Source organism: Periplaneta americana, chromosome 6, assembly GCF_040183065.1.
Source record: "Periplaneta americana isolate PAMFEO1 chromosome 6, P.americana_PAMFEO1_priV1, whole genome shotgun sequence".
Taxonomy (NCBI): Eukaryota; Metazoa; Arthropoda; class Insecta; order Blattodea; family Blattidae; genus Periplaneta; species Periplaneta americana.
Genome location: NC_091122.1, coordinates 155,710,927 through 155,733,891, shown reverse-complemented (window position 1 = coordinate 155,733,891; position 22,965 = coordinate 155,710,927). Strand labels below are relative to the sequence as shown.

Here is a 22,965-nt window from a genome sequence, read left to right as displayed (position 1 = left end):
TTTTCCATGTTAAGCCAAGAACTTAAGAACACTGCCTTCTATGTAAATTGCCTGAAAAAAAAAAAGAGACAGGAATAACTATTTTATTAAATACACTAGCTGAAAGTACCCGGCATTGCACGGGTTTTCCTTTCTTCCTCTATTTTTAATTAAACTGCTTATTACATTTTCGGAAATCTTGGAAACCTAACTATAGACAACCAAAACGAATTGTCTTTACTAAGCTAAGATGAATCTTTACTTAACGTCACTTACATGAATTGATGAACTCCTTAGCAAAATGCCTGCCAGCGTTAACTCAATTTAAAATAGTTGTAAATCAGGCACCAAAAAGAAAACATGTCATCATGTGCCCGACATTCAACGGTTTTTTTAAATTTATATATTTATTTCTTTTTATTTATTTATTCTGGTGTAGTTAAGACCATTAGGCCTTCTCTTCCACACCGCCAGAAATACAAATAAAATAATAGAAAAATCAAACTATTAACAGAGTAAAACCCAACGAAAATGTTATCTCTTTTCCTCTTTCTGATCAGTTTCAGCATCGAATCAATATGTACATATATAATTTAATTTGTTGGAAGATTTTTGCTGTACGTCCACTTACATCATACTCGTTTTTTTTAATATGACTTGGAAAACTATATCTCACAAATTCAGAACATATTATATTAATTCTTATTTTATACACAGAATACAGATGCAATATAAACTTGCAATAAGCCATTTTTTAACATAAAGACTAATATTGTGGGAGACGTATATGCTTAACAGTATTTTAGAAATTAAGAGAGTGTTAATTCCACAATGCATAACATACTATATTTGTAACGTGATTATACAGATAGAATTTCGCAGTAACATATTTTCGAATGTGAACAACAATATTTTGAGAGACGTATATTTCATAATTAATACAGTGTTATTTTCAGTCGCTTTACATACATTCACATACTACATTAACAACATGACAAAAATATCACTGAATTGCTTTTTGATATGTGTAAAATATTTTTTCCCACTCCTTTGTATAGTATATAGTAGAGGATGTGAAAGAGACGCAGTTTTTAAGTCAGTGTCTGCAACTTAGAGCTACTGTCCTTGAGCTTCATTTTAATATAGCCATTACAAATGTTAGTCGCACTGAAACTGCAGTTGCTTAAAATCAAATGGGTATCATAGAAATACGCGAGATAAAAACATCATCTTTCGTTTTTCCAGTTAATATTACCACTTCTATTACGTTTTGCATGATTCTTCACACCAATTCTTGTTGGTGCATAATTTTTGTGGGTCAATATTTCGCAATAGTACTTCTGGTTATTCAATATTAAGTAAATTATGTGGTGGCAATCCTTGTAATTTGAAAGAATTCTAGAATTCAGTTGGATAAAACACAGTCTCCTCACTATCTACAACTGCATCGAGAAATTTATAATGGACTGCATAAAGATACTTATTGCACGAATTATATTATCTAGTTTTAGCCTTCGTGATGTGTATCAACAATGTTATTTAATTTCGTGTTAAAATTTCCAAGGCCTCGTGAAAGTCTATGTTGAATACAACAGACAATAATAAAAAACAACTGACTGTAGAAGATTTTGCATTTTAATATAATACATGAATATTTGATCTATTTATTTTTATTTTTATATATTTAATTAATTTAACTTCTATTTGCACAATTTTAATGTAGGCTATGTTCTTCTCCTGGTTATGAAGGTTAAAGCAATGGCTTTAAATTCTCCACTCAGAAGACGCAGTGTGTCCACTTTTACAACCAACGTGGACTACATCCACATCCCGAACTGCGTCTTAATGGAGTGGAATTGCAATATACAGACACTGCGAAATTCTTGGGCCTTATCTTTGATTATAAGTTAACGTGGGAGGCGCATATACATGATTTGAGAAGGCGTTGCGAGAAACCCTTAAACATTTTACGCCTTTTGTCAGGGGTCCGATGGGTTGCAGACTGTACAGTGCTTTTACGCCTTTACCGAGCTCTTATTCGATCAAAGCTGGATTATGGGTGTTTGATTTATGGCTCAGCAAATAAATCTAAATTACGTCTTTTAGATACTATACATCACCATGGGATACAACTCGCTACAGGGGCCTTCCGAACCAGTCAGATAGCGAGCCTGTATTGTGAAGCAGGAGAACCATCACTGTATCGGCGACGTAATATCTTGTTGTGCTCATATGCTGTTAAGCTCTGCTCGCAGCCTGAGCACAATTCTAACTACTCTTTCCATCATTCGTCTCTTTACGGCCGATACAGTGAAAATCCACGGAGACCTCGTCCAGCAGGTGTGCGGTTTCGTGAACTGCTCTCTGAGCTAGATATACATCTACCGTCAGTTCGCACACTGGAGTATACCACCACTCCACCGTGGATTATGCGACGTCCCATGTTTGATATAAGTCTGAGCCACTGTTTTAAGAATTTTACACCAGCTTTTGTTTATAGACTTCGTTTTAGTGAACTTTCATCCCGATATCCAAATTATTCATTAGTTTTTACTGACGGATCCTGGATAAATGATTGTGTTGGTTGTTCCTTCGTTACAAATGGAGAGATATTTAAATACAGACTAAGCCAATATACTAGTGTTTTTACTGCTGAACTGTATGCTTTTTACCGAGTTTTATTGTTTTTAATTAGGCAACCTCGGGACAGATTCCTTATCTGTTCTGACTCTTTAAGTGCCATCCAGTCCTTGCAGTCTTTTAATTGTGATGATCCGCTTATCTTAAGAACTCAGCAGCTGTTCCATACTCTCCTTTGCTCTGATTATGAGATTGGAGTAGTGTGGATTCCTGGTCATGTAGGGATTCCAGGAAATGAGGCCGCGGATGCTGCAGCCAGGGCTGGCGCACTGAATGGCTCTCTGGTATATTGGCGCGAGAGGTGGCAGGACATTCGAAATTACTTAAAATATAAAATATGGTGGCAATGGGAAGGAGAATGGTCTGCACAAGAGGGAAACAAATTACAAAATATAAAGAATACTGTTCGAGTTTGGGATTCGTCTACAAGAGCGTCGCGACATGAGGAGGTTTTACTCACCCGGTTGAGGATTGGCCATTGTCATCTGACACACGGCCATCTCCTACATGGCGAACCTCAGCCGGAGTGCGATATGTGCCATGTTCCACTTACGGTGGAACACTTTTTATTGCGTTGCAGGAAATATAACCATGCACGGAGGCACTATGGAATTCGGCCGACATTACGTGACGCTCTTGGAAATAATTTTAATTGTACAAATGCAGTTCTGAGATTTTTATCAAATACAGGTTTGGATAAGGTGATTTAGTTTTTATTGATCTGTTTTACTTATCCTCCGGACCCTTTACATCCGGAGGTTACATTTGTTTTATATTTGATTTTACATTGTTGACATTTCGGACTTTATACATCCGAATATATTATAAAATTTTATGGTTTTAAAATATGATTCACAAGTTATCTCTGGTGGCCTTAGTTTTAGTGTTTTATTTGTTCGTTTTGAATACCACCTAGTGTGGTAGAATTACTCACTTTTATGATTCTGTAGAAATCACCTTATGTATACTGCATTTGTGTGCCTCGTTTTATGGTGACAACGCTGTTTAGTTCTTTTAGCACTCTGGTTATTATATTATTTATGTATTTGTTATATTAAGAATTTTAGATAAGGGCGCAAATAGCCATAGTAGCTGACGCGCCCTTCTTAAACCCTACTACTACCTGAAGGTTAAATGAGCAAACTTTGGCACATATCGGTCAAAGCATGTAGATTTGTATAGAGAACATACACACACATACACACATACATACCCACATTCAATTTTATATATTAAGATATTGTCTTTTAATGTTGTACTCTTGTATATACATTTATAAATAACAAAATATACTATCTTCTTGGATCAATATATCACACTTCTTATTGTTGAACTAGAAGATATGTTGTGGTATAAACTGTCAAAACATCTTGTGCTCTAAATGCAAAATTACAATGTGTCATACAATTTGTTTGAGTACAGTTACGCAACTTTGCTAGTTTTCTTTCCACGTAATACTAAGACAGCAGAAAGTGCTGTAGCTGTCACTGGGGCTGCAAGCCTTAATAGTGACGTACCATAGAATCCAAACCAGTCAAACGCAAGTCCTGAACACAGCGGAGCAACTAGTCGAGCTATCGAAGACATGCTCTGCGCCGAGCCGATGAGAGAACCTCTTTGATCGGGTTCCGTCCTCTGCAGGATGATCTCTGACGTTGTAATCCTCAGCAAGGAGCCAGCTGCAGCCAATGGCACAAGACAAAGCAGGAAGAAGGCCAAACTAGATGCGAGATTCATGAAAAGGAATGACAGAGTAAGTACTCCAAAAGCGTGAAGCGTCCGTATGGAATTATCTTTATCATTCTTGTAAAACTTGCTGATCCATCCGATTAAGAAACCAGTTGTAGCACCAATCAGACCTTGAAGTGATATCGTGTAACCAATGCCAGTAGGTGTAATTCCATAATGGTCCTTAAGCATGAGTGAAAAGTTCTGGTAATGTACGGCCTGTGAAAATCCCAACAGAAACCTGAGAGCGAATACATCCCAATAAACAGACCAGTTGACTTGTGACAGATGTGTCACTGCCTGAAAAAAGCCAAATTCGAGAACTTTCTGTCCAATTTTCTTCTTTGAAGAAGTGTTATCCACTTTCTCTGGGATAATAGTTACATAGCCACAATCTTTGCTGAGTCCATCTACCAGGTCTGTACTCTTTTCTGTGCTATTCTTTCTGTGTGTACGAGGTACATTAGGCAAGTAAAAATACACAATAGCTGAAACAAATAATATTGAATTAGGAACATATATAACTTTACTATATATCTACAATATTACTGTAGTAAGACTTGAAACATTCACATCAGTATCAGGGAAAATAACTATTACGGCAAACAGCACAATAAACCAAGTTATAAAAAAATTCAGCCTTCAGAAAATAAAAATTGCACCACTTTTGGATCATGCAGCTAAATACAGAAACAAATGACAAAATCAAACACTAAAAATCCTTGAATTCAACTTCAAATTACTTACTGGCTTTTAAGGAACCCGGAGGTTCATTGCCACCCTCACATAAGCCCGCCATTGGTCCCTATACTGAGCAAGATTAATCCATTCTCTATCATCATATCCCACCTCCCTCAAATCCATTTTAATATTATCTTCCCATCTACGTCTCGGCCTCCCTAAAGGTCTTTTTCCCTCCGCCCTCCCAACTAACACTCTATATGCATTTCTGGATTCGCCCATACGTGCTACATGCCCTGCCCATCTCAAACGTCAGGTCAATTTTCTCTATATTTCGGTCGATTTGAGATGGAATAGCCCTATTGCAATTTTACAGGGACATGTAGATTATTTTGCGAATGGGATTAAGAACCAGTATGGTAGTAACAGGAGTCTCGTCCAAAAGTGGGTTGCGCCTTCAGAAAGTTTGGGAACCACTGGTATATAAGAACGTAAAAATTGCACTAAGTAGATAAACTGCTCTGAAATTATGTATATTTACATACATGCAATGATTTTTTATACGTACCAAAATTAATCCAGAAGAAAATCATGACGAGGCAGCATACATAATAGAAACCATTATTCAGTTCCGTCATATGACCACCAATAACTGGGCCTACTATAAAGCCAACTGAACCAAATGAAACCAACCGACTCTGTACCACCATTTGGTCCTTGGACGGCACCATATCAGTCAACAGTGTGCGACACAATGTCTGAGTGTGTTTCAGAAGTCCTATTAACAGGAAATAAAGTCACTATTAGACAGACAACATTTAGAAGAAAGAAAAAAAAAAGGATCTGACTAAGATGACACATATTTTCTCATTATGTGTTTTATAAATTTTCCACAATTCAGTTCTACAGTAATGTTTGTAGGGTCATTCCATGTTTTTGAACCATGATGTCTCAAAAGTTAAAAATATTGTAGTAGGTTATTTTGTATGTTCTAAATATGAATTTCACGCAATATTATATTTATATCCTTAATAGTTTGGCAGATCTGCATTTAAAATATTGGTTTAACAAAGAACACAGTTTCATTCATTGAAGTTTTCTTAATATGTAAAGGAAGGTAGAAAAATCATGTCAATGCAGTTCGAAAAAGAAGAGCCTGGTTTATAAATGCTCTTAAAATGAAAAAAATATATATCATTTTTTAAATAGTTACCCACCGTAAAATAATTTTAAAAAATATAGAACACAAAATGCATCTCATTTTTACAGACGAAAAAAACATGTGTTTAATTCTTTAGGGTATATTGATTCCATTGTGAAAATTTCACAATGCTGACTTAAATATCATGTCAGTTTTTAATAAAAATAACTCACCGGAACAAAGGAGCTCAGCACGTAGGCTCTCCCGTCGTACAGAATGTTGCACGATCAAGGTCAGGGAGACGGATGTTTGAGATTACTCATCATTATGAAGTCTCGCAAACGCTGCGACCGCCACACATAGCAAGCGATTATCAACCATCAGAACAAAGATTAATAATTTTATTAATTTAATTATTCACAGGTTTTTTGAGATTATGTCATAAAACTTGGGAGATGGATTAGGAATAAGATTTTCTTTAATACGAATGAAATTCGCATGAATTTAAATTGGTGCAGTCGAATATAAAACTATTTCTTTTTTTCAATGAGGCGTTTTTATGAGCATGCCTTAATATTATTCGGATTAGTCTTTAAGGTATTAAAATATGGTTATTCAGGTTTACAATGGCGTCTGTTTAGTTTCGATGACATTTCATATAGGGTGTCTAAATGATGGATAACATGTAACTACCACCCATTTTTCAGTCATCCGTATGACTAAAATATTAATGATATTGCGGTCATAATTGGCAGTTTAATTTATTTTCATAATAACATTATTATATTAAAAGCCCAAAAAAATTCATGACATAGCTGGCATATTCTTAAAATTTTGTATGGAATGACCCTGTAGTTTTTGTTGAGCAATTTTGTTACTCAAAAGATACACAGAAATTAAACACAGTAATTTACTATACAACGAAATTGGAAGATAAACTTCAGTTTTCCGGACCACACGGGACATGACTGTTTGGCAGTTCATCTCCAGAGAATGTCACTTTATCTGTGACTTATTGGCTACTATGTCGAAATCGGCATCTTTTTAAGTGTCGAGCCATCTTGAAGATGGATGCTGACGAAGATTCTCTCAGTTAGAAAAGCAGGCTACTATTGGGATGCAAGTGGAGGATAACTGTAGTCAAGTGCATTAACAAACAACAATAATAATTTGGACTGGATCATCAGTGTGTTCCAGATTTTAGATAAAGACTCGTTAATTTTTTACGAAGAATGATATTTTATGTGCAACACTTCCAGATAAATTGACTCAGAGATATTGAATATAAACAAATATCCAACCAGTAGCTTAAGAGAAAGTGCTGTAAGACAGAGTTTCCTCTAAATCAATTCTTTGCATTTTTTTTTTTTTTTTAAGATTACAAGATTTTTATTGCAAGCAAAAATTACATAAAATAACAAAGATTTTACAATACTATTGTAATCCTCGTATGTGAATATTTTTCAAAATTGGAAATTGATTACAAATCTCATAGTCAAATAGTCTACATATTACAAATTATTGTATAAGTACAAGGTAACTGGCTCATACCCAAAAAAAGCAAGATGCTTGAGGTCGCGTGTGACCAATAATGAAAACTGGATAGAAGAAAAAATAATAATAAATAAAATAATAATAGTAACAGCAACAACAATAATAATAATAGTAATAATAATAATAATAATAATAATAATAATAATAATAATAATAATAATGATCTGATTAAAACTGTTAAATGTAATTACACATAAAGTTTAAAAAGAATAAGAAAAAAAAACAAACAAACAAAATGGTACCATAGCCTATACATAAACATACTAAGATAAGAATACAACATTGTTAAGTGACAGAAAAAAAAATAAATAAAGAATAAGAATTTGTATGATTATAATTTTAGAAACAGTTCAAGCACTTGTTTTTTGAATAATGTATTGTTTAATAATTTTAGTTTAGGATTTCTCTTTATAAAATCATTATATAACCTTGGACCTTAATTAGAACTGTGCCTTAGACCTGCTTCAGTCTTACATTTTGGTTCAATGAGGGGAGCGAAATATTGTATCTTCTAGTGTTGTGGCCATGATCGGATGATATGAATTTAGCTTGATATTTATGGTAGTGATTCAAAATAGTGTACATATAAATTTGCTTGATATTTAAAACATTAAATTCTTTATATATGAGATGAGTTGGATGATCAAGTTTTCTTCTTAAACATATTTTAATAATTCTTTTATGTAGTAATATTAATGGCCGGATGGTACTCTGTGACAATCCACCCCATCCTATAATTCCATACTGTATTAAAGACTGAACTAGGGCTAAAAATATTGTTCTCAATAGTTTTATTGGCATAAAGCGATGCAGTTGAACATTGTTATAATACTTACTGTATTTCACGTAATTAGTATCGTATGTAAAAATATTTAACAGGAACAAAACTTTCATCCTAATGACGAAGTTTAGAATAGGCATACTGGATATGTCGATGGCCCCGTTGAAAGGGAAACAACTCAAAATTTAAATTTTTGAGAAACCTGAATTTTAAAGCTTCATGTTGCTGTGAAAAATGCAATCAACACACTCTAATTTGTAACTTATAGTATATACAGTACAAAACGTTGTTAACAAAATTTGGAGTAATTTCAATGATCTTTTGATTTTTCACAGTAACATAAAAAGCTTTAAAATGCAGGTTTCTGAAAACTTCAAATTTTGAGTTTTGAACTGTGATGTCGATGTGTGTTCAGTACATCATCTCCTATATTTTATCGAAATACTTACTTTTAATAAATGAAATTATATCTTAACTCTATCATGCATTCTGAACATTAAAAAAATATATATTACTTGTAATGTTATAAATAATTATGCAATGAGAAGTAATATGAAAATAAAACAAAATTAAAATACTTTCTATTAGAAACAAATAGAAAATGTATTTGGAAACATATAATGAACATTACTATTGTTTGACTGATGGCGTCTTTACGGCTCAAGTTACATTATACATACCAAGACCAACCCTGGTGAGCATGATAACTGGTATGGCTGCTGATGCACCCAGGCCAAAGTACAGGAACGAGCAAATGAGAAGTGTCAGCTGCAGGACAAAATGATGCCCTCTGATGTCACTCCAACTGCCCTGCACGTAACAGTGAAATAGATTAAGATATCAAGATAATAATAATAATAATAATAATAATAATAATAATAATAATAATAATGATGATGATCTATTTAACCTGGCAGAGTTAAGGCCGTATGGTCTTCTCTAACACTCAACCAGGAGTAAAACTGTGTTACAAAAAACACTACAAATTTACAAAGTACACTACAATTCTACACACAAAACTGAATAAGATAATAATAATAATAATAATAATAATAATAATAATAATAATAAAATGTAAACAACAAGTAAGTAGAAATCAGACATAATATATAACATACAGAAAGAAAGGAAAAAGCATAATAAAATGCGAACAGCAGGTCAAAATAAATGAGACATACAAAGCATAAAAAAATAAGACAATTATAGATGATAATAATAATGATGATAATAATAATAATAATAATAATAATAATAATAATAATGATCTATTTAACCTGGCAGAGTTAAGGCCGTATGGTCTTCTCTAACACTCAACCAGGAGTAAAACTGTGTTACAAAAAACACTACAAATTTACAAAGTACACTACAATTTTACACACAAAACTGAATAAGATAATAATAATACAATGTAAACAACAAGTAAGTAGAAATCAGACATAATATATAACATACAGAAAGAAAGGAAAAAGCATAATAAAATGCGAACAGCAGGTCAAAATAAATGAGACATACAAAGCATAAAATAATAAGACAATTATAGATGATAATAATAATAATAATAATAATAATAATAATAATAATAAAATAATGCAGTACAAAGCATACAATGAATACAATATTTTTAGGTACACACAGTCAGGAAAATTATGATTATATATAGCTCATTATACATATACGATTATCGGGAAAACGAAAACAAAGGGATAAAATAAGTTAAATATCACTAGAACATAAAAAAAAATGTGAGTACATGGAAACATGCAATACAACATAATAACTATCCATGAACTATAATGGGGCCATAAGCAAATGCTCAGAGTTTCTTTTCTTTTAGATATGTATCTGTGGAGAGTTATATCATGTACCAGTACTAGGTGAGAGTAAGTGTAGTGTAGGAAATGGGCGAGGATGATGATGATGATGATGAGGAAAGGAAAAAGGGGAAACCCAGTGCTGGAACATAGCCTACTCTTGTTGAATAGCACCAAGGGGGCCTCCAGGCTTAATGCTCCTGTCCAACATATGAATCACTATCAAGTGACATATGCCTTCTCTTCATATGCACTGTAGAGAGATTTAGGATTTAACCCAGGCATATTGGTGCACAATCTAGTGATTAGAAGTTGTGTACTCCACATCTTCTAGTCCTGAGGTAGAAAATCCTCTGACCCTGCTGGGAATCGAACCCGGGCCAGCTAGTCTGCCTCCAGATTTAGCGGACGTAATTGCAAAGGTTGTATTATACAAAATTGTTAATAGGAAATACTGATCTTCTGGTGAGCGTGTGTAGGTTTGTACATCCATCTTAAACTGGTTTTGTAACTGTACTGAATTTTAGACACAATATTATTTTATGGTGCTGTATATACAAATCTATGATGAACATTCAGTTTTGTTTTCTTTTTTGGCATTAGTTAATAAATTTCAATCTCTTGTAACTGTAAAAAAAAAATATATATATATAGGCCATCTATCACATGATGTTCATAAACATGGAACTGGGTGTCATGTATCAAGTCCATATGGGTCTTAAATACGGGACATTCTATACAATACGAGGCATGTGGCAACCCTATTAGCTCGTAATTAATATGGAGCACTTAATGTAACGCAAGATGCTAAAAAGTTGAAACGTATCTGCCAAGTACAAGTATAATGGCACACGTGGAAGAAAAGTGAATTAACTAAAGCTTGCATGATGAATACTGCACCATGCTTATCTGCAGTTTCTTTTTTCTTTTTTCAATTTAGCCCTTCAAGATAAGATAAAAATTACTGGCTTAGGTGTCACAATATTTGTTAAATCCAGCTATAGTCCCGACGCTGTTATTTCCGGCGTGACTCTGCCTCTTTGCTTACGTCTTAGAAAGTAAAGGCTCTATAAAGTCTAGGTAGGTAGTATCATTCGCCATTTTTGTTCTTACGTTGCCGAGCTACCATACGAGGAATCTATTTGCAACACCGTTAAACATTATCATGTTGTAACTCCTATGATAATAAATCAAACGCACTGTAATTCAGCAAATAATTGAGTGGCAAATAACGTCTTTGTGTGCTTCTGCAAACGCCAACTAAAGAGCTAAAATGGCGGGCGATTATATTAAGTATTTAACGAGCCTTAAGAAATGAATCAGCGAATCACAAGACGCACACGTTTAAATGTAGCCGACCTGCAACGCGATTGGCTGCTGGAAATTAGAGCGACGGGACTATAGGTATGTGCTTATGCTGATGATGATAGTCATTGAGATTACAATGAAAGAAAGCTGAAAGCACTGTATCCAAAGACAGAAATGCATGCTAGGAAAGTTATTCTTTGTACCTACATATGTACATTGTTCAAGTTTTGCTATTACTTTTGTGACTAATAAAATAAGTACCTAAGAGTTAAGAGTGATTACAAATACCTCCTACCTACTACAAACAGTAATGGTTTACATAAATCAAGAAGATTTTGATATGTTGACGACATTGGACGAATCTAGTAGAAAGTTCCGGGGTGTGTGCAGAGTGTCTGTACCCGCAAAGTGCTCATCAATCTCGCAATGTTTTCATGCATTCTGCTGCTCATGTACAAGAAACTGGACAGCTGCAGCCTAACCATAATCAAAATAGATGTAACAGACGACCTGTGCAAGACGAGAGATCAGCTGATGTCATTGCTGCTGTTCTCGTCAATCCTCACGACTCGACCAGGAGAATTGCTTGGGAATCTTATATTAGTCAGACAACGGTGTGGAGGGTTCTGAATGGCAGTAAATACCATCCTTACCACATCAATATGCACCAGCAGCTTGAAGGAGAAGATTTTCAGAGTCTTGTGGTTTTTTTCCAGTTGGTTGTCAGGTAAAAACCATGGTTTCATTGCAGTATTCTTTACAGATGAAGCAACATTCACGAACAATGGCAATGTCAAAATCCATCATGCTCACTACTGTCTCAAGTCAATTCTCTTTGGCTGAGAGAAGTGGACAACCAGCATAGGTGGAGTGTCAATGTCTGGTGTGGCATCTTCGGACACCGAATCATTGGACTTTATTTCTTTGAAGGTGGCTCTGAAGAACATCCTCAGCCAGCTTTAGGAGGACGAAATACTAGTAACGTGAGCAGTAATGTGGCTTCAGCAGGATTGTTGCTTAGCTCATGTCTCTTTGGTGGCATGTGACACACAGGGGCGTATATTGCGGGTGATCGAGGTGTGCGCTGGACACCCTGTAAATTCGGTAATCTCATTTTTTATTTTAAGTTGTTTTATATAATGCAGCAATAATTTTGATTTATCACAATTTAAATGCGTGGTAATCTCATTGGAAGTTGATGAATATAGTTCAAGACTAATTTTAATTTATTACCATTTAAATATTTTAAATTCCTGCTGGTTGAATGTGCACGCCATCCCCAGAACGGCTTTCATTTCATAACGTAGGCTACGCTCTGCCTGACGAAGTGGGATGAGGTCTGGTCTGGTTGTCCAGCCCGGACAAAAGAACATCCCCTGTTGAGAGTTACAGCTACAATTCTCTGCACGCGCACGGTGGCATGGTGGGGATACTCGCTTCTCTCAAGCTCGCAGGTCGTCCTGTATACAGGCAGCTCAACTTGTCAATTGTAGTGTTACAAAATATATTTTTTTTCTATTTATTTATTTATTGTCGCTTTAACTTATAACAAAAGTCATATCGCGACACGAATTAATTTTAACATTTAGCAAGTCGTAAAATAAAAAAAAAAAAGAATATTACACAATTACAAAATATTGTGTTTGACGTGTGTGTTTACTGTTTGTGTGAGTGAATTTACTATGTTTAGGTTTTACTAGGGTTCATAGCTGTGTGCCAGTGCAGGTGAACAATTTAAATTACTTATTTAATGATAATAGCGCTTGGAAATGTTTCTGTAAAAGATCTTTTGCAAAAGCCATTCTCTTCTCGCCCACTAGAAGAGAAATTACATATAGTGAATAAGGATAGACCGAATTTAGTGCAACAATATAAAACAAAAAGTGAACAATACACTAGACATTTTTCTACACTGGTCAAAAAAAGTTAAGCATATTTCCAGTTTACCCAATAATACCTGATATTTATGTTTCTTTTGGTTTTATGTGGCACGTGTTATGTTTACCAATTCAAACTCTTTCATTTGTTTTAGTCTGCATCACTAGGTAACGTCCAAATCACGGCTAGTAAAGAAAAGCCTGTAATTCGAGCAAAGTTCAGTCAGTGTCATTTTGCTTCATAGTGCTTCATAGTGCAGTAAACAAAGTCTGTAATTCGAGCAAAGTTCAATCAGTGTCGTTTTGCTTCATAGTGCAGTACAATGGCTCGGAACACCCTTACAATGGCAGACCGCATCAAAATCATCACTTTGATGGAACAAAACATGAGACAAGTTGATGTTGCTAACATCCTTCATGTGAATCAGAGTATTGTCTCCAGACTGTGGAGAAAGTTCCAGGAAATCCAGTCAATAGCAGATCGACCTCGCAAAGGCCGTCCACGCAAAACAACACCAGGTCAGGACCGGTATGTAAGGTTATCTGCACGTAGGAACCCTATAGCCTCAGCTACAACTCTGCGCCATGACCTGCGCGAAGCCACTGTGTTGTTGTAAGTAGCCAAACTGTGCGCAATAGACTTCATGACATAGGGTTGTATGCTCGAAGACCACTCAAGACTCCAGCACTCCGTCCACATCACAGGGGTGCTCGTGCAAGATGGGCTAGAGCACATGAGAATTGGACACGAGGCCAATGGACCAGAACTTTATTCTCAGACGAAGTGAGAATGGGCCTACACCCTGACAACAACTCTATTCGCGTATGGAGACGAACAGGGGAACGAACTCATCCCTAAATGACCGTGGAACGTCACCAACAGTTTGGTGGTTCAATCTTGTTTTGGGCAGGTGTCATGTTTGGCCGCCGCACACCACTGGTTTCAATAGAGGGAAACATGACTGCTGCCGTGTATGAGAACAACATCCTCCAACCCATAGTAAGTGGTTTTGCAGAGACTGTAGGAGAAGGGTTCACTCTAAAGGACGATAATGCTCAGCCTCATCATGCTCATAGTGTGCAGCGGTATCTTGTAGAACATGGGATCCGAAGAATGGATTGGCCAGCATGCTCACCGGATATGAACTGCATAGAGCATGCATGGAGCTTTCTCAGGAGAGCCATTTCCAATCGTCCACATCACCCATTAACGATTCAAGAACTCAGGAATGCTGCCTTGGAAGAATGGGACAATTTGCCTCAGGAGAGCTTAGATGCGTTGGTACTGAGTATGCCCCGTCGCATACAAGAGTGCCTCAGGGTTCGTGGAGGACCAACACGTTATTAAACAGGGTACTGAAAGCACAATCTCCTTTTCTTTGATGATGTACGAATTTCAACTTCCCTTATCTTTTCCGTTGTTTCCAAACAATGCAACTTTTTCATTTCATATTGAGTCCATTGTTAACAAATAGTGTATTTCTACTTTTAAGTTTATTCTGTGGAACCAAGAAACCCAATTATAATTTATCTATTTTATTTTAATTAATAAAAACAGTTGTATGCCTAATTATGCTTAACTTTTTTTGACCAGTGTATTTCACAATATGGAAATGTAGAATGGTTAGCGGGTTGTGGAACTTCAAACAGGTTATTTTGCTGGCCATGCTTATTGTTTGATCATAAATAATGCAATTTTGAATAACGTTATTTGTAGTTGCCTCCTTTCTCCAGCATTTGCAGGGCAGTCATTGAAACAAGGTGATTAATTTTTAAGAAGTTGTGGTGCGAGTACTTTGAATAATATTTAAATGTCATTTTCTTTTAATTTCATGTCATTTTTCCATTAGTTTAAGGGCATTTTAATGATCATCTTAAGTAGATTTTTAGATGATCAACATCCGCCCCATAGTTATTAAATATAAATAATACTAAATTATATATTAAAATGGCAGTTAATGTTGACCCGATATTTCACTTAGGCCTATAATAATTGTGCGAGATAGACCAACTATATATTTTTAACAGAACACCCAAACTCCAGGTTCAGCATACGCCACTGGTGACACAGCCAATCAGCTCTTCCCTTGGCGATGGATTGGGAGATGGAGTTCTGTGGCATGGTCAGCACTATCTCCTGACTTGAATCCAGGGGCGTATTTTGCGGGCTACTGGGGCTACCGGCGGTAGCCCAAGGAAATTACAAAAGAAAAAGTTTATAATATAACATAATGTAATAATTTTGTATTATTAGTTTTACCATAGTAATTAAAATTAAAGTAATTGTTAGATATATTTTGTGTAATAATAGGGTCAGCGGTAGCCCAAACCCTTTAACCAGTATACGCCACTGCTTGAATCCTTTGGATTTCTATTTTTAGGGATGGTTAAAAAACATCGTCTATCAAGATCGTCCCACAACAAGAGATGACATGAAACAGCGAATCCGGGAGACCTGCCAGTCACTTGACCATGCAGAAGTGTTAGGAGTCACTGCTAGTGTTAGAAGATGAGTACGGCGTGTGCTGCTCAGAACGGTAAACAGTTTGAACATTCATAAAAGTTAATGGCATTGTCCAGTCTTTTAGTAACATGTCAACATTGTCTTGTTTACATTTTCGTCTTGTGACATTTTTCAATATTGATGGCACTGTCTTTGTACGTTTTCTCATTGAAAGTGTAGGTATTTATAAAAACATTTCGTATGAAAGGTGTTTGTTTTGAAGAGTTCTATCAAATGGTACCCTATTTGATCCAACTCCCATTTGAAATTTAAAAGTGATACACCACTGACCCTATTTACTGTTAAAGCTGATTGATGAAATCAAGGTCAAGTGAAAGTTCACATATGGTTTAGTTATAAATATTTTTGTCTCGAAAATTTTAATGCACTACTTTCCGAAATAAATTACTGTTATGGGTGGTCTGAATCACCCTGTGTAGATGTTCTTATTTACTAGTCACACTAAAAATATTAAAAAGCTAAATTTATGTTGGAATTATTGTTTTCATGATGAAACACGGGAAGTAGTATCAGGAAATGGTTTCTTCTCCTATATCCTATGCACAGACTTCCTAAAACTGGTAATGGCATATTTCAAATAAAACAGTGGTATTTACCTGTATATATACATATACTTACAATAATTGGACTAGAAACGAGTTGCAGACCAGCATAAAGTGAGCTCACAACCCCAATAGTGAAATGGGATGCTCCAAGTCCCCTCAGGTGTACTGACAATAGGGGAACTGCCATGCTGCACGCAAACAGATCCTGAAAAATACAGATTGCTCAGAGACCCATGACTGGTAATTCATTATCATCATGGTTCTGTGAGTCCTGCGTTTTTGGACTATCACCAGCACCACCACCATTTTCACTTTTCTACTTCTTGTCTAATAAATTGACCTAATGCTCACTTGTTATTGATATTAGATCTACTGTACAAGATCCATACCTTCAGAATCTTCAGAAACTTCTTTCTACAATATTGTTTCATCCCTATCTACTGTTCTCCAACCAGGAGATTAACCGTGAAAGGAATGTGCTTACTATTGCGTCATCTATAGGAGCGAAGTAGATAGATAATATTAGAGTTATAATGTCAGTTTAAAAATCATGCGCTCTCCTGCATATGTTATTTCCTGTATAGAGGGATTAAAAGACCAGGAGATTAACAGTGATCTAATTTTGTAACTAGGGTAGTATAAAAATGTGTATATCAGTGTTATGGTTTGTGCTTTGAGAGATAGCCAATAGAGATACGAGTACCCACATGTGTGACCTTATGACATCAACATTCATTCACAGCATACCCCGCTTCGTTTAATTCCCTGGAGACTTTCTCGTGGTTGGAGTACAGTAGAGAGGCATCACGCGATGCCCAATTTTTCGATATGAAGATGATAATGAAAGGGGAGTTGTGGAGGGTGTTGGTGGAAAGATGAGGGAAAAACGAAACAACCCAAAGAAAAACCCACACTATCTTGGCTTTTTCCACCACAAATGCAACTCTGTTATCTCCGAAATTTGAATTCAGATCCACTAGCACTCTGCTGGCATGACTGATGCCGGAAAAGGCCTTAGTAGCACAGTTCGCAATGGAACTGACATTTCCATATTCAGAGTTGCTGTTAAGGCATAATATGGTTTAATTACAATTGTCCAAATGATAATTAAATTACAACATGATGGTTGCCATTGTTTCAGTAGGTAAAATTCTATAATTTCCAGTCAGTTGAACAATAAATTTCAAGGACATGTTTGACCAATTTCGTGATGTCTGGCCATAATTGACCAGTTACGTACATCTGTTATGGTGGTAGTTTATTACTTAATTATATTCTGCAATGCACGTTTATCTGCGTGATTTTTAAATATAGAAATGAAACAATAAGTTTTTACTGAAGTAAAAGGACTGATCCTTTTCTTTTTTTCTGTTTTACCAATGGCGTAAAAATACTTTAAAATCATATTTACCTGTTCATTTTTTTATTAAAGCGATAAACTTACATGAAAATAATAGTATACATAGTTACCAATCACTTTTAAATTGTCTTAGCTCTTAAGAAAATTTCCAGTTTAGAATATGTGGTTACTTCAGGAAAATGGCAGTATATCGTCGTTATTCCTGCAATAACTCCAATGTGCAAAATTTAAAAATTTTCAGTAGGAGGAAAAAACACATTTATTCATTCTATGGCATTGGTAAATAGAAGATGGTGAATTCTTATATTTTCGAAAGAAACAAATATAATTACATATAGGAGATTTTATTATTTGCTGTATCACTAAGTTATTTAATAGAACAAAAATCTGAAAATCGATAAATATGTCACATAGGAGTAGGAACAACGACGATACATGTTTTACAGACTAGACGACTAGAGCATTCAATACTTCAAAATCCGCCTCTGGCTAGGCTAAATGAAGTTCCGTCATCCCAACTATATAGATCAGTCAGCAGTTATCAAAGGGAAAATGTTCGATGGCCAACTAGCTTTTTGAGGTTTGTAGTGGACATAAAAGCTGTGGAGATGGTTTCCCCCCCCCCCCCCCCGAATATTTCCATTTTCTGTCCCATTTACATATCACCATTCGTAATGGGTAGGTCAGCGTCGGAAAAAGATTACCAATACTTTGATTTTTCTTGTCATTTTCATTTCACTATTACTCCACTATCACATATTAATAATAAAATTTCTAAACAGTCACAGAAAAGGAACGTTAAATAAGGAATTTTCTACATTATATTCATATTTTACGATTTGAAATTAATCTTTTCCACATATAATTATTACCAATTTGAAAGAATAGGCCTATTAGGCTAACTGACCTTTTTGTAAAACACTATAATTATTATTCAAGTATTCAAGAGTTGTTTCCGAAACAAGTAACAGGTTACTTACGGTATAAGTTTCGTGATGTAAGTATCATATTACAGTATGAGATGGGAAAATTGTTAAACGAAACCTTAAGCAGAGTTTGATAGCCTGGTAAGTTTGCCAAATGAGGCCGAGGCTTCGTCATTACCTGATATTCCCATTACGGTTGGGGAAAGCCTCGGAAAAAACCCTACCAGTTAATACGCCCAAGCGGGAATCGAACCCACGCCCGAACGCAATTCCGGATCAGCGCTCCTGCCTGAGCTACGTTTTATCCGCTTTCAAATTTTACCATTAATGAAATTTCACTATTATTTCATTTTCCATTATTTTAAAATATAACATTTTATTAGATTTGGTGGGAGAAGGCGACAGGTTTTTGTTTATAATGCGATTACTGAAACATCTGAATTTACCTTAGTTACCGGCAGTGCTTTTTTTTTTTTCTGGCGGAAGGCGGAACACGCGGAAACAGCGTTCCGGCGCCTTTGTGTTGTATTCTTCATTACGAAACCGAGAAAATGTGTCAATAATTATGTTTTTAACATAATTTATCTTTGAACTCCATCTAGGCCTTGAAAATCTTCAAGTTCGATAAAAAGAAGGAAACGACAAAAATCCCGTGCACCGGACAGTATTCATCTCCCCGTCTGCTATAATATAGCTATTCTACACAGAATTCTATCACCTATTTCTCCAGAAGAAAAGCACGGATTACAGGTATTGTAAACCGATATGCTAACTAAGGCACTACAAGCAAATTAGTGGGAGACAAATATTTTTCATTTCTTTCATCATTTTTGCATCATTGTAAATAAAGCATAATATAAAATGTAGAGAAGAATATTAACTGTATAGCTTCGACATCAGGACTCATTTTGACAAACTGTAAGAAATTTGTAGTTAATATGTACAATAACTTTGACATTACTTAACAAAAGCGCATAAATAAATTTTTTAATAAATATCGCTATTCTCAAGATATTTTACATCCAAAAACATCTTGAACACAAAATATATTCCAGAAATGCACAATATGTTCAGTACGGTATATTGTATTTGTCTATTACCGTGACAAACCTCCCGCTCGGAATAGGTCACACAAACGCATTTAACCTGAATCTAAACACAAGGTGGATATTTTATTTAGTTCTCCTAAACATTTTTAATTGAACACCTAGTTGAAGTTAATATAAATTCTGTTAATAATATATTAATTTATTTAAATCATATTTATAATGTAGAAATAACGCTGTCAAGGAAGTGAAGCCTTTCATGATGTTCAAGGACAGAGGGAAGGAAGGGGTAAAACGCGTCACGTGATTATTCTTCTAGCAAATCATAGTTCGATTAACAAATCATATCGAAACAATTAAGGGACCTGGGTTTTCCTTTTCATTAAATGTCACAGTTAAATCAATGTAGATTAACTTGCTCCGCTTAATACATTAGAATGAAAAAAAATGTTAAGTGGGAGAGGACAGGATGTCTCCAGTTACTATCGTTTCTTACAGTTTTATGGGACTCGAACGTGGACAAGAAAATTATCTACACAACAAAATTGGTACAGTAATTAAATATATAGTACCGGCTTTCTTATGAATCATAAAATATTTTATAGATTACCGGTATCATCAACAATCTATCTATTTGAACGAAAATTGCTTTAATTAAAACGTGCATTATCAATAATTATAAATATTCATAATTACAAATATAACTTACCATAAATGCAACCGTGTATAACAGCCTCACTTTCGTAATTTCGGTCATTTTGTAAATTTACACTTTACTCTTCAGAGAAGAAGGAAATGCTTACGAATATATTACGTAACGTATTTACCAATCAGCGGTAGCCTACACTATCTCCTTATCACAGGGAATTTTATAAACTTTTCAGCCGTCATATAATGCTGACTACGCCGAGCGTCTAGTGTGCGCATTAGTGCACACGCGTTTGCAGTGTCATTATAGAGGGGAATATAAAGACACATAATGTATATAGTGTGAAAAGGCACGTGTTATGAAATACGATTCCCTTCCCTTTCTACTCTCTTCGAGTCGAACACTTCGATTTCGTAGACATATCAGCACATAGCAGTCGTCGATAATCGTCGGTAGTTCCATAGTGCCGGATAGGTGGCAGTGCAGGAAGACGATTTTTCGCCATCTAGTGGCGGATCGTAATAATACTCTACAAGTCAGAGTTGCCAATGTAATTGTTCTCCCACCAAATTTGATGGATTTCTAGGGGAGCAATTCCGCATTGGGAGATCAGATGGCCGATGGATGATTGGTATTAAAATTGTTTTTATGTTGGGAATAAGGGGTGGGAGTTAAAAATTAATTAACTGCTAAATCTATTAATATTGAAGGCGAGGAGATTATACTCACGTAGCTTTGTTATGAACCTATGAGTTGGGACAGGAAGTTCATGCATCTGTATTTTGCATATAATTTGTACATTGATTGTAATTAATTATTGATTAATTTTTATCTTCACGAATTATCAACCTGATTTTGTTACATAATATACCGTAATATATGACATTTTTATTTTTTATAAATATTTTTATGATACGTTTATTATGACATATATTCGCGTTTAAGCCCGTGAAAGTTGATTTGTGTTGTAATATGTAGTTTTTTTATATAAGTATATTTTTAACATTAACATTTTTATTGCATATTTAATCCATTTTCATATTTGTTACTCTGTACTAGGAAGGTCGGTATAAAGCGCGGGAATGTTTATCACTCGGTCGGGGAAATCCCAGTGTCTCAAGCTAACTCGTTGGTCTGACGTGACGTTCAGCTACGCAGAGTTGTATGTATGTATGTTATTTCATCCTAAGGATCATATAGGATGGTATTGGACACGTCAAAGAAATTAAAACTAGGAACAGTTCTAAAACTAATACACATTTGCAAAATAATACAGATATATATATATATATATATATATATATATATATATATATATATATATATATATATACACTCAGGGACAAAAAAAACCGGACACTTTAATATTTGCTGGTATTTTGCAAAATATTATCTTCTCATACAATATTATGGTAGCCATCTGTTGTTATGGAGACGTGTATATATTGTTGATTGTTTTTTGTTTTATAAACAAGCCATTACAACCAAATATTCCAATTTTGCTTTCGGAGTCTCAGCTATAACAATTTTGTCTCAACCATTTTGTGCTTCATTATCGTTATCATTCGTTATATCTTTATTTTTACATTTTCTGAGTTTAAGTGGGGTTGTAACATTTGTCTTAAAACAAGATGCGACCTGAAGATGTGGCTCGAGCTGTAGCCCTTTACGATGATGGACGTAGTATACGTTACATTGCAAATGTTATGAATATGGCTAGAAGCACAACCCATGATGCCATAAAACGGTATAGAGAGACCCTAGAATATACCAGAAGTCCAGGTTCGGGTCGTCCAAGAGCTACAAATCCAAATGAAGACAGGTATATGGTGTTGAGAGTTCTTAGGGAGCGCAACCTGCCAGCTACTACTGTAGCCCAGTAATTTGTTAACATGCATGGACGCCCAATTTTGGTCAAAACAGTTAGAAGGAGGTTGAAAGCAAGTGGACTGATATCTAGTAGACTTGCAACTGGTCCCAGACTTCTCAGGATGCATCGAGTTGAACGACCGCGTTTTTCAAATGATCACAGGGATTGGAGAAATGGACAGTGGAGCTGTGTTCTGTTCACCGATGAGTCCTGTTTCAATCTGTGCTCACCTGATGGACGTGAAAGAGTTCGGAGAAGGAGGGGAGAACGATTTTCACAGTGTTGCATTTCCGAAAATGAGCCGTATGGATGTGGTGGAGTGATGGTTTGGGCAGGAGTGTGTACGGATGCTCGTACAGAGTTGATTTTCGTTGAAAATGGAAGACTAACAGCTGATAGGTATATAAATGAATGTTTGGCTGATCATGTTGTGCCATTTGGCCAATTTGTAGGCGATAATTTTGTTTTAATGCATGATAATGCACGGCCGCATATTGCCCATGCGGTCGGAGATTATCTCCAAGAAGTGGGAATCCATGTTCTTC

General features: G+C 35.4%; 1 protein-coding gene and 1 long non-coding RNA gene across 2 annotated transcripts in view; one reads left to right on the top strand and one right to left on the bottom strand.

The window, feature by feature from the left end:
* Positions 1–22,965, top strand: part of LOC138701960 (uncharacterized) — a 93,633-nt gene that overhangs the window by 68,010 nt on the left and 2,658 nt on the right. Inside the window, exon 5 of the long non-coding RNA XR_011332734.1 lies at positions 15,882–16,037. This is a non-coding gene — a long non-coding RNA (uncharacterized lncRNA). The remainder of the gene's footprint in view (positions 1–15,881; positions 16,038–22,965) is intronic.
* Positions 804–21,014, bottom strand: LOC138701959 (major facilitator superfamily domain-containing protein 9-like). Its single transcript, XM_069829353.1, has 5 exons — positions 20,611–21,014; positions 16,643–16,774; positions 9,185–9,314; positions 5,597–5,806; positions 804–4,835 (listed from the first exon to the last, which is right to left on the bottom strand). Exons 1-5 carry the CDS (start codon positions 20,656–20,658, stop codon positions 4,042–4,044), a joined length of 1,314 nt encoding a protein of 437 aa, XP_069685454.1. The 5' UTR covers positions 20,659–21,014; the 3' UTR covers positions 804–4,041.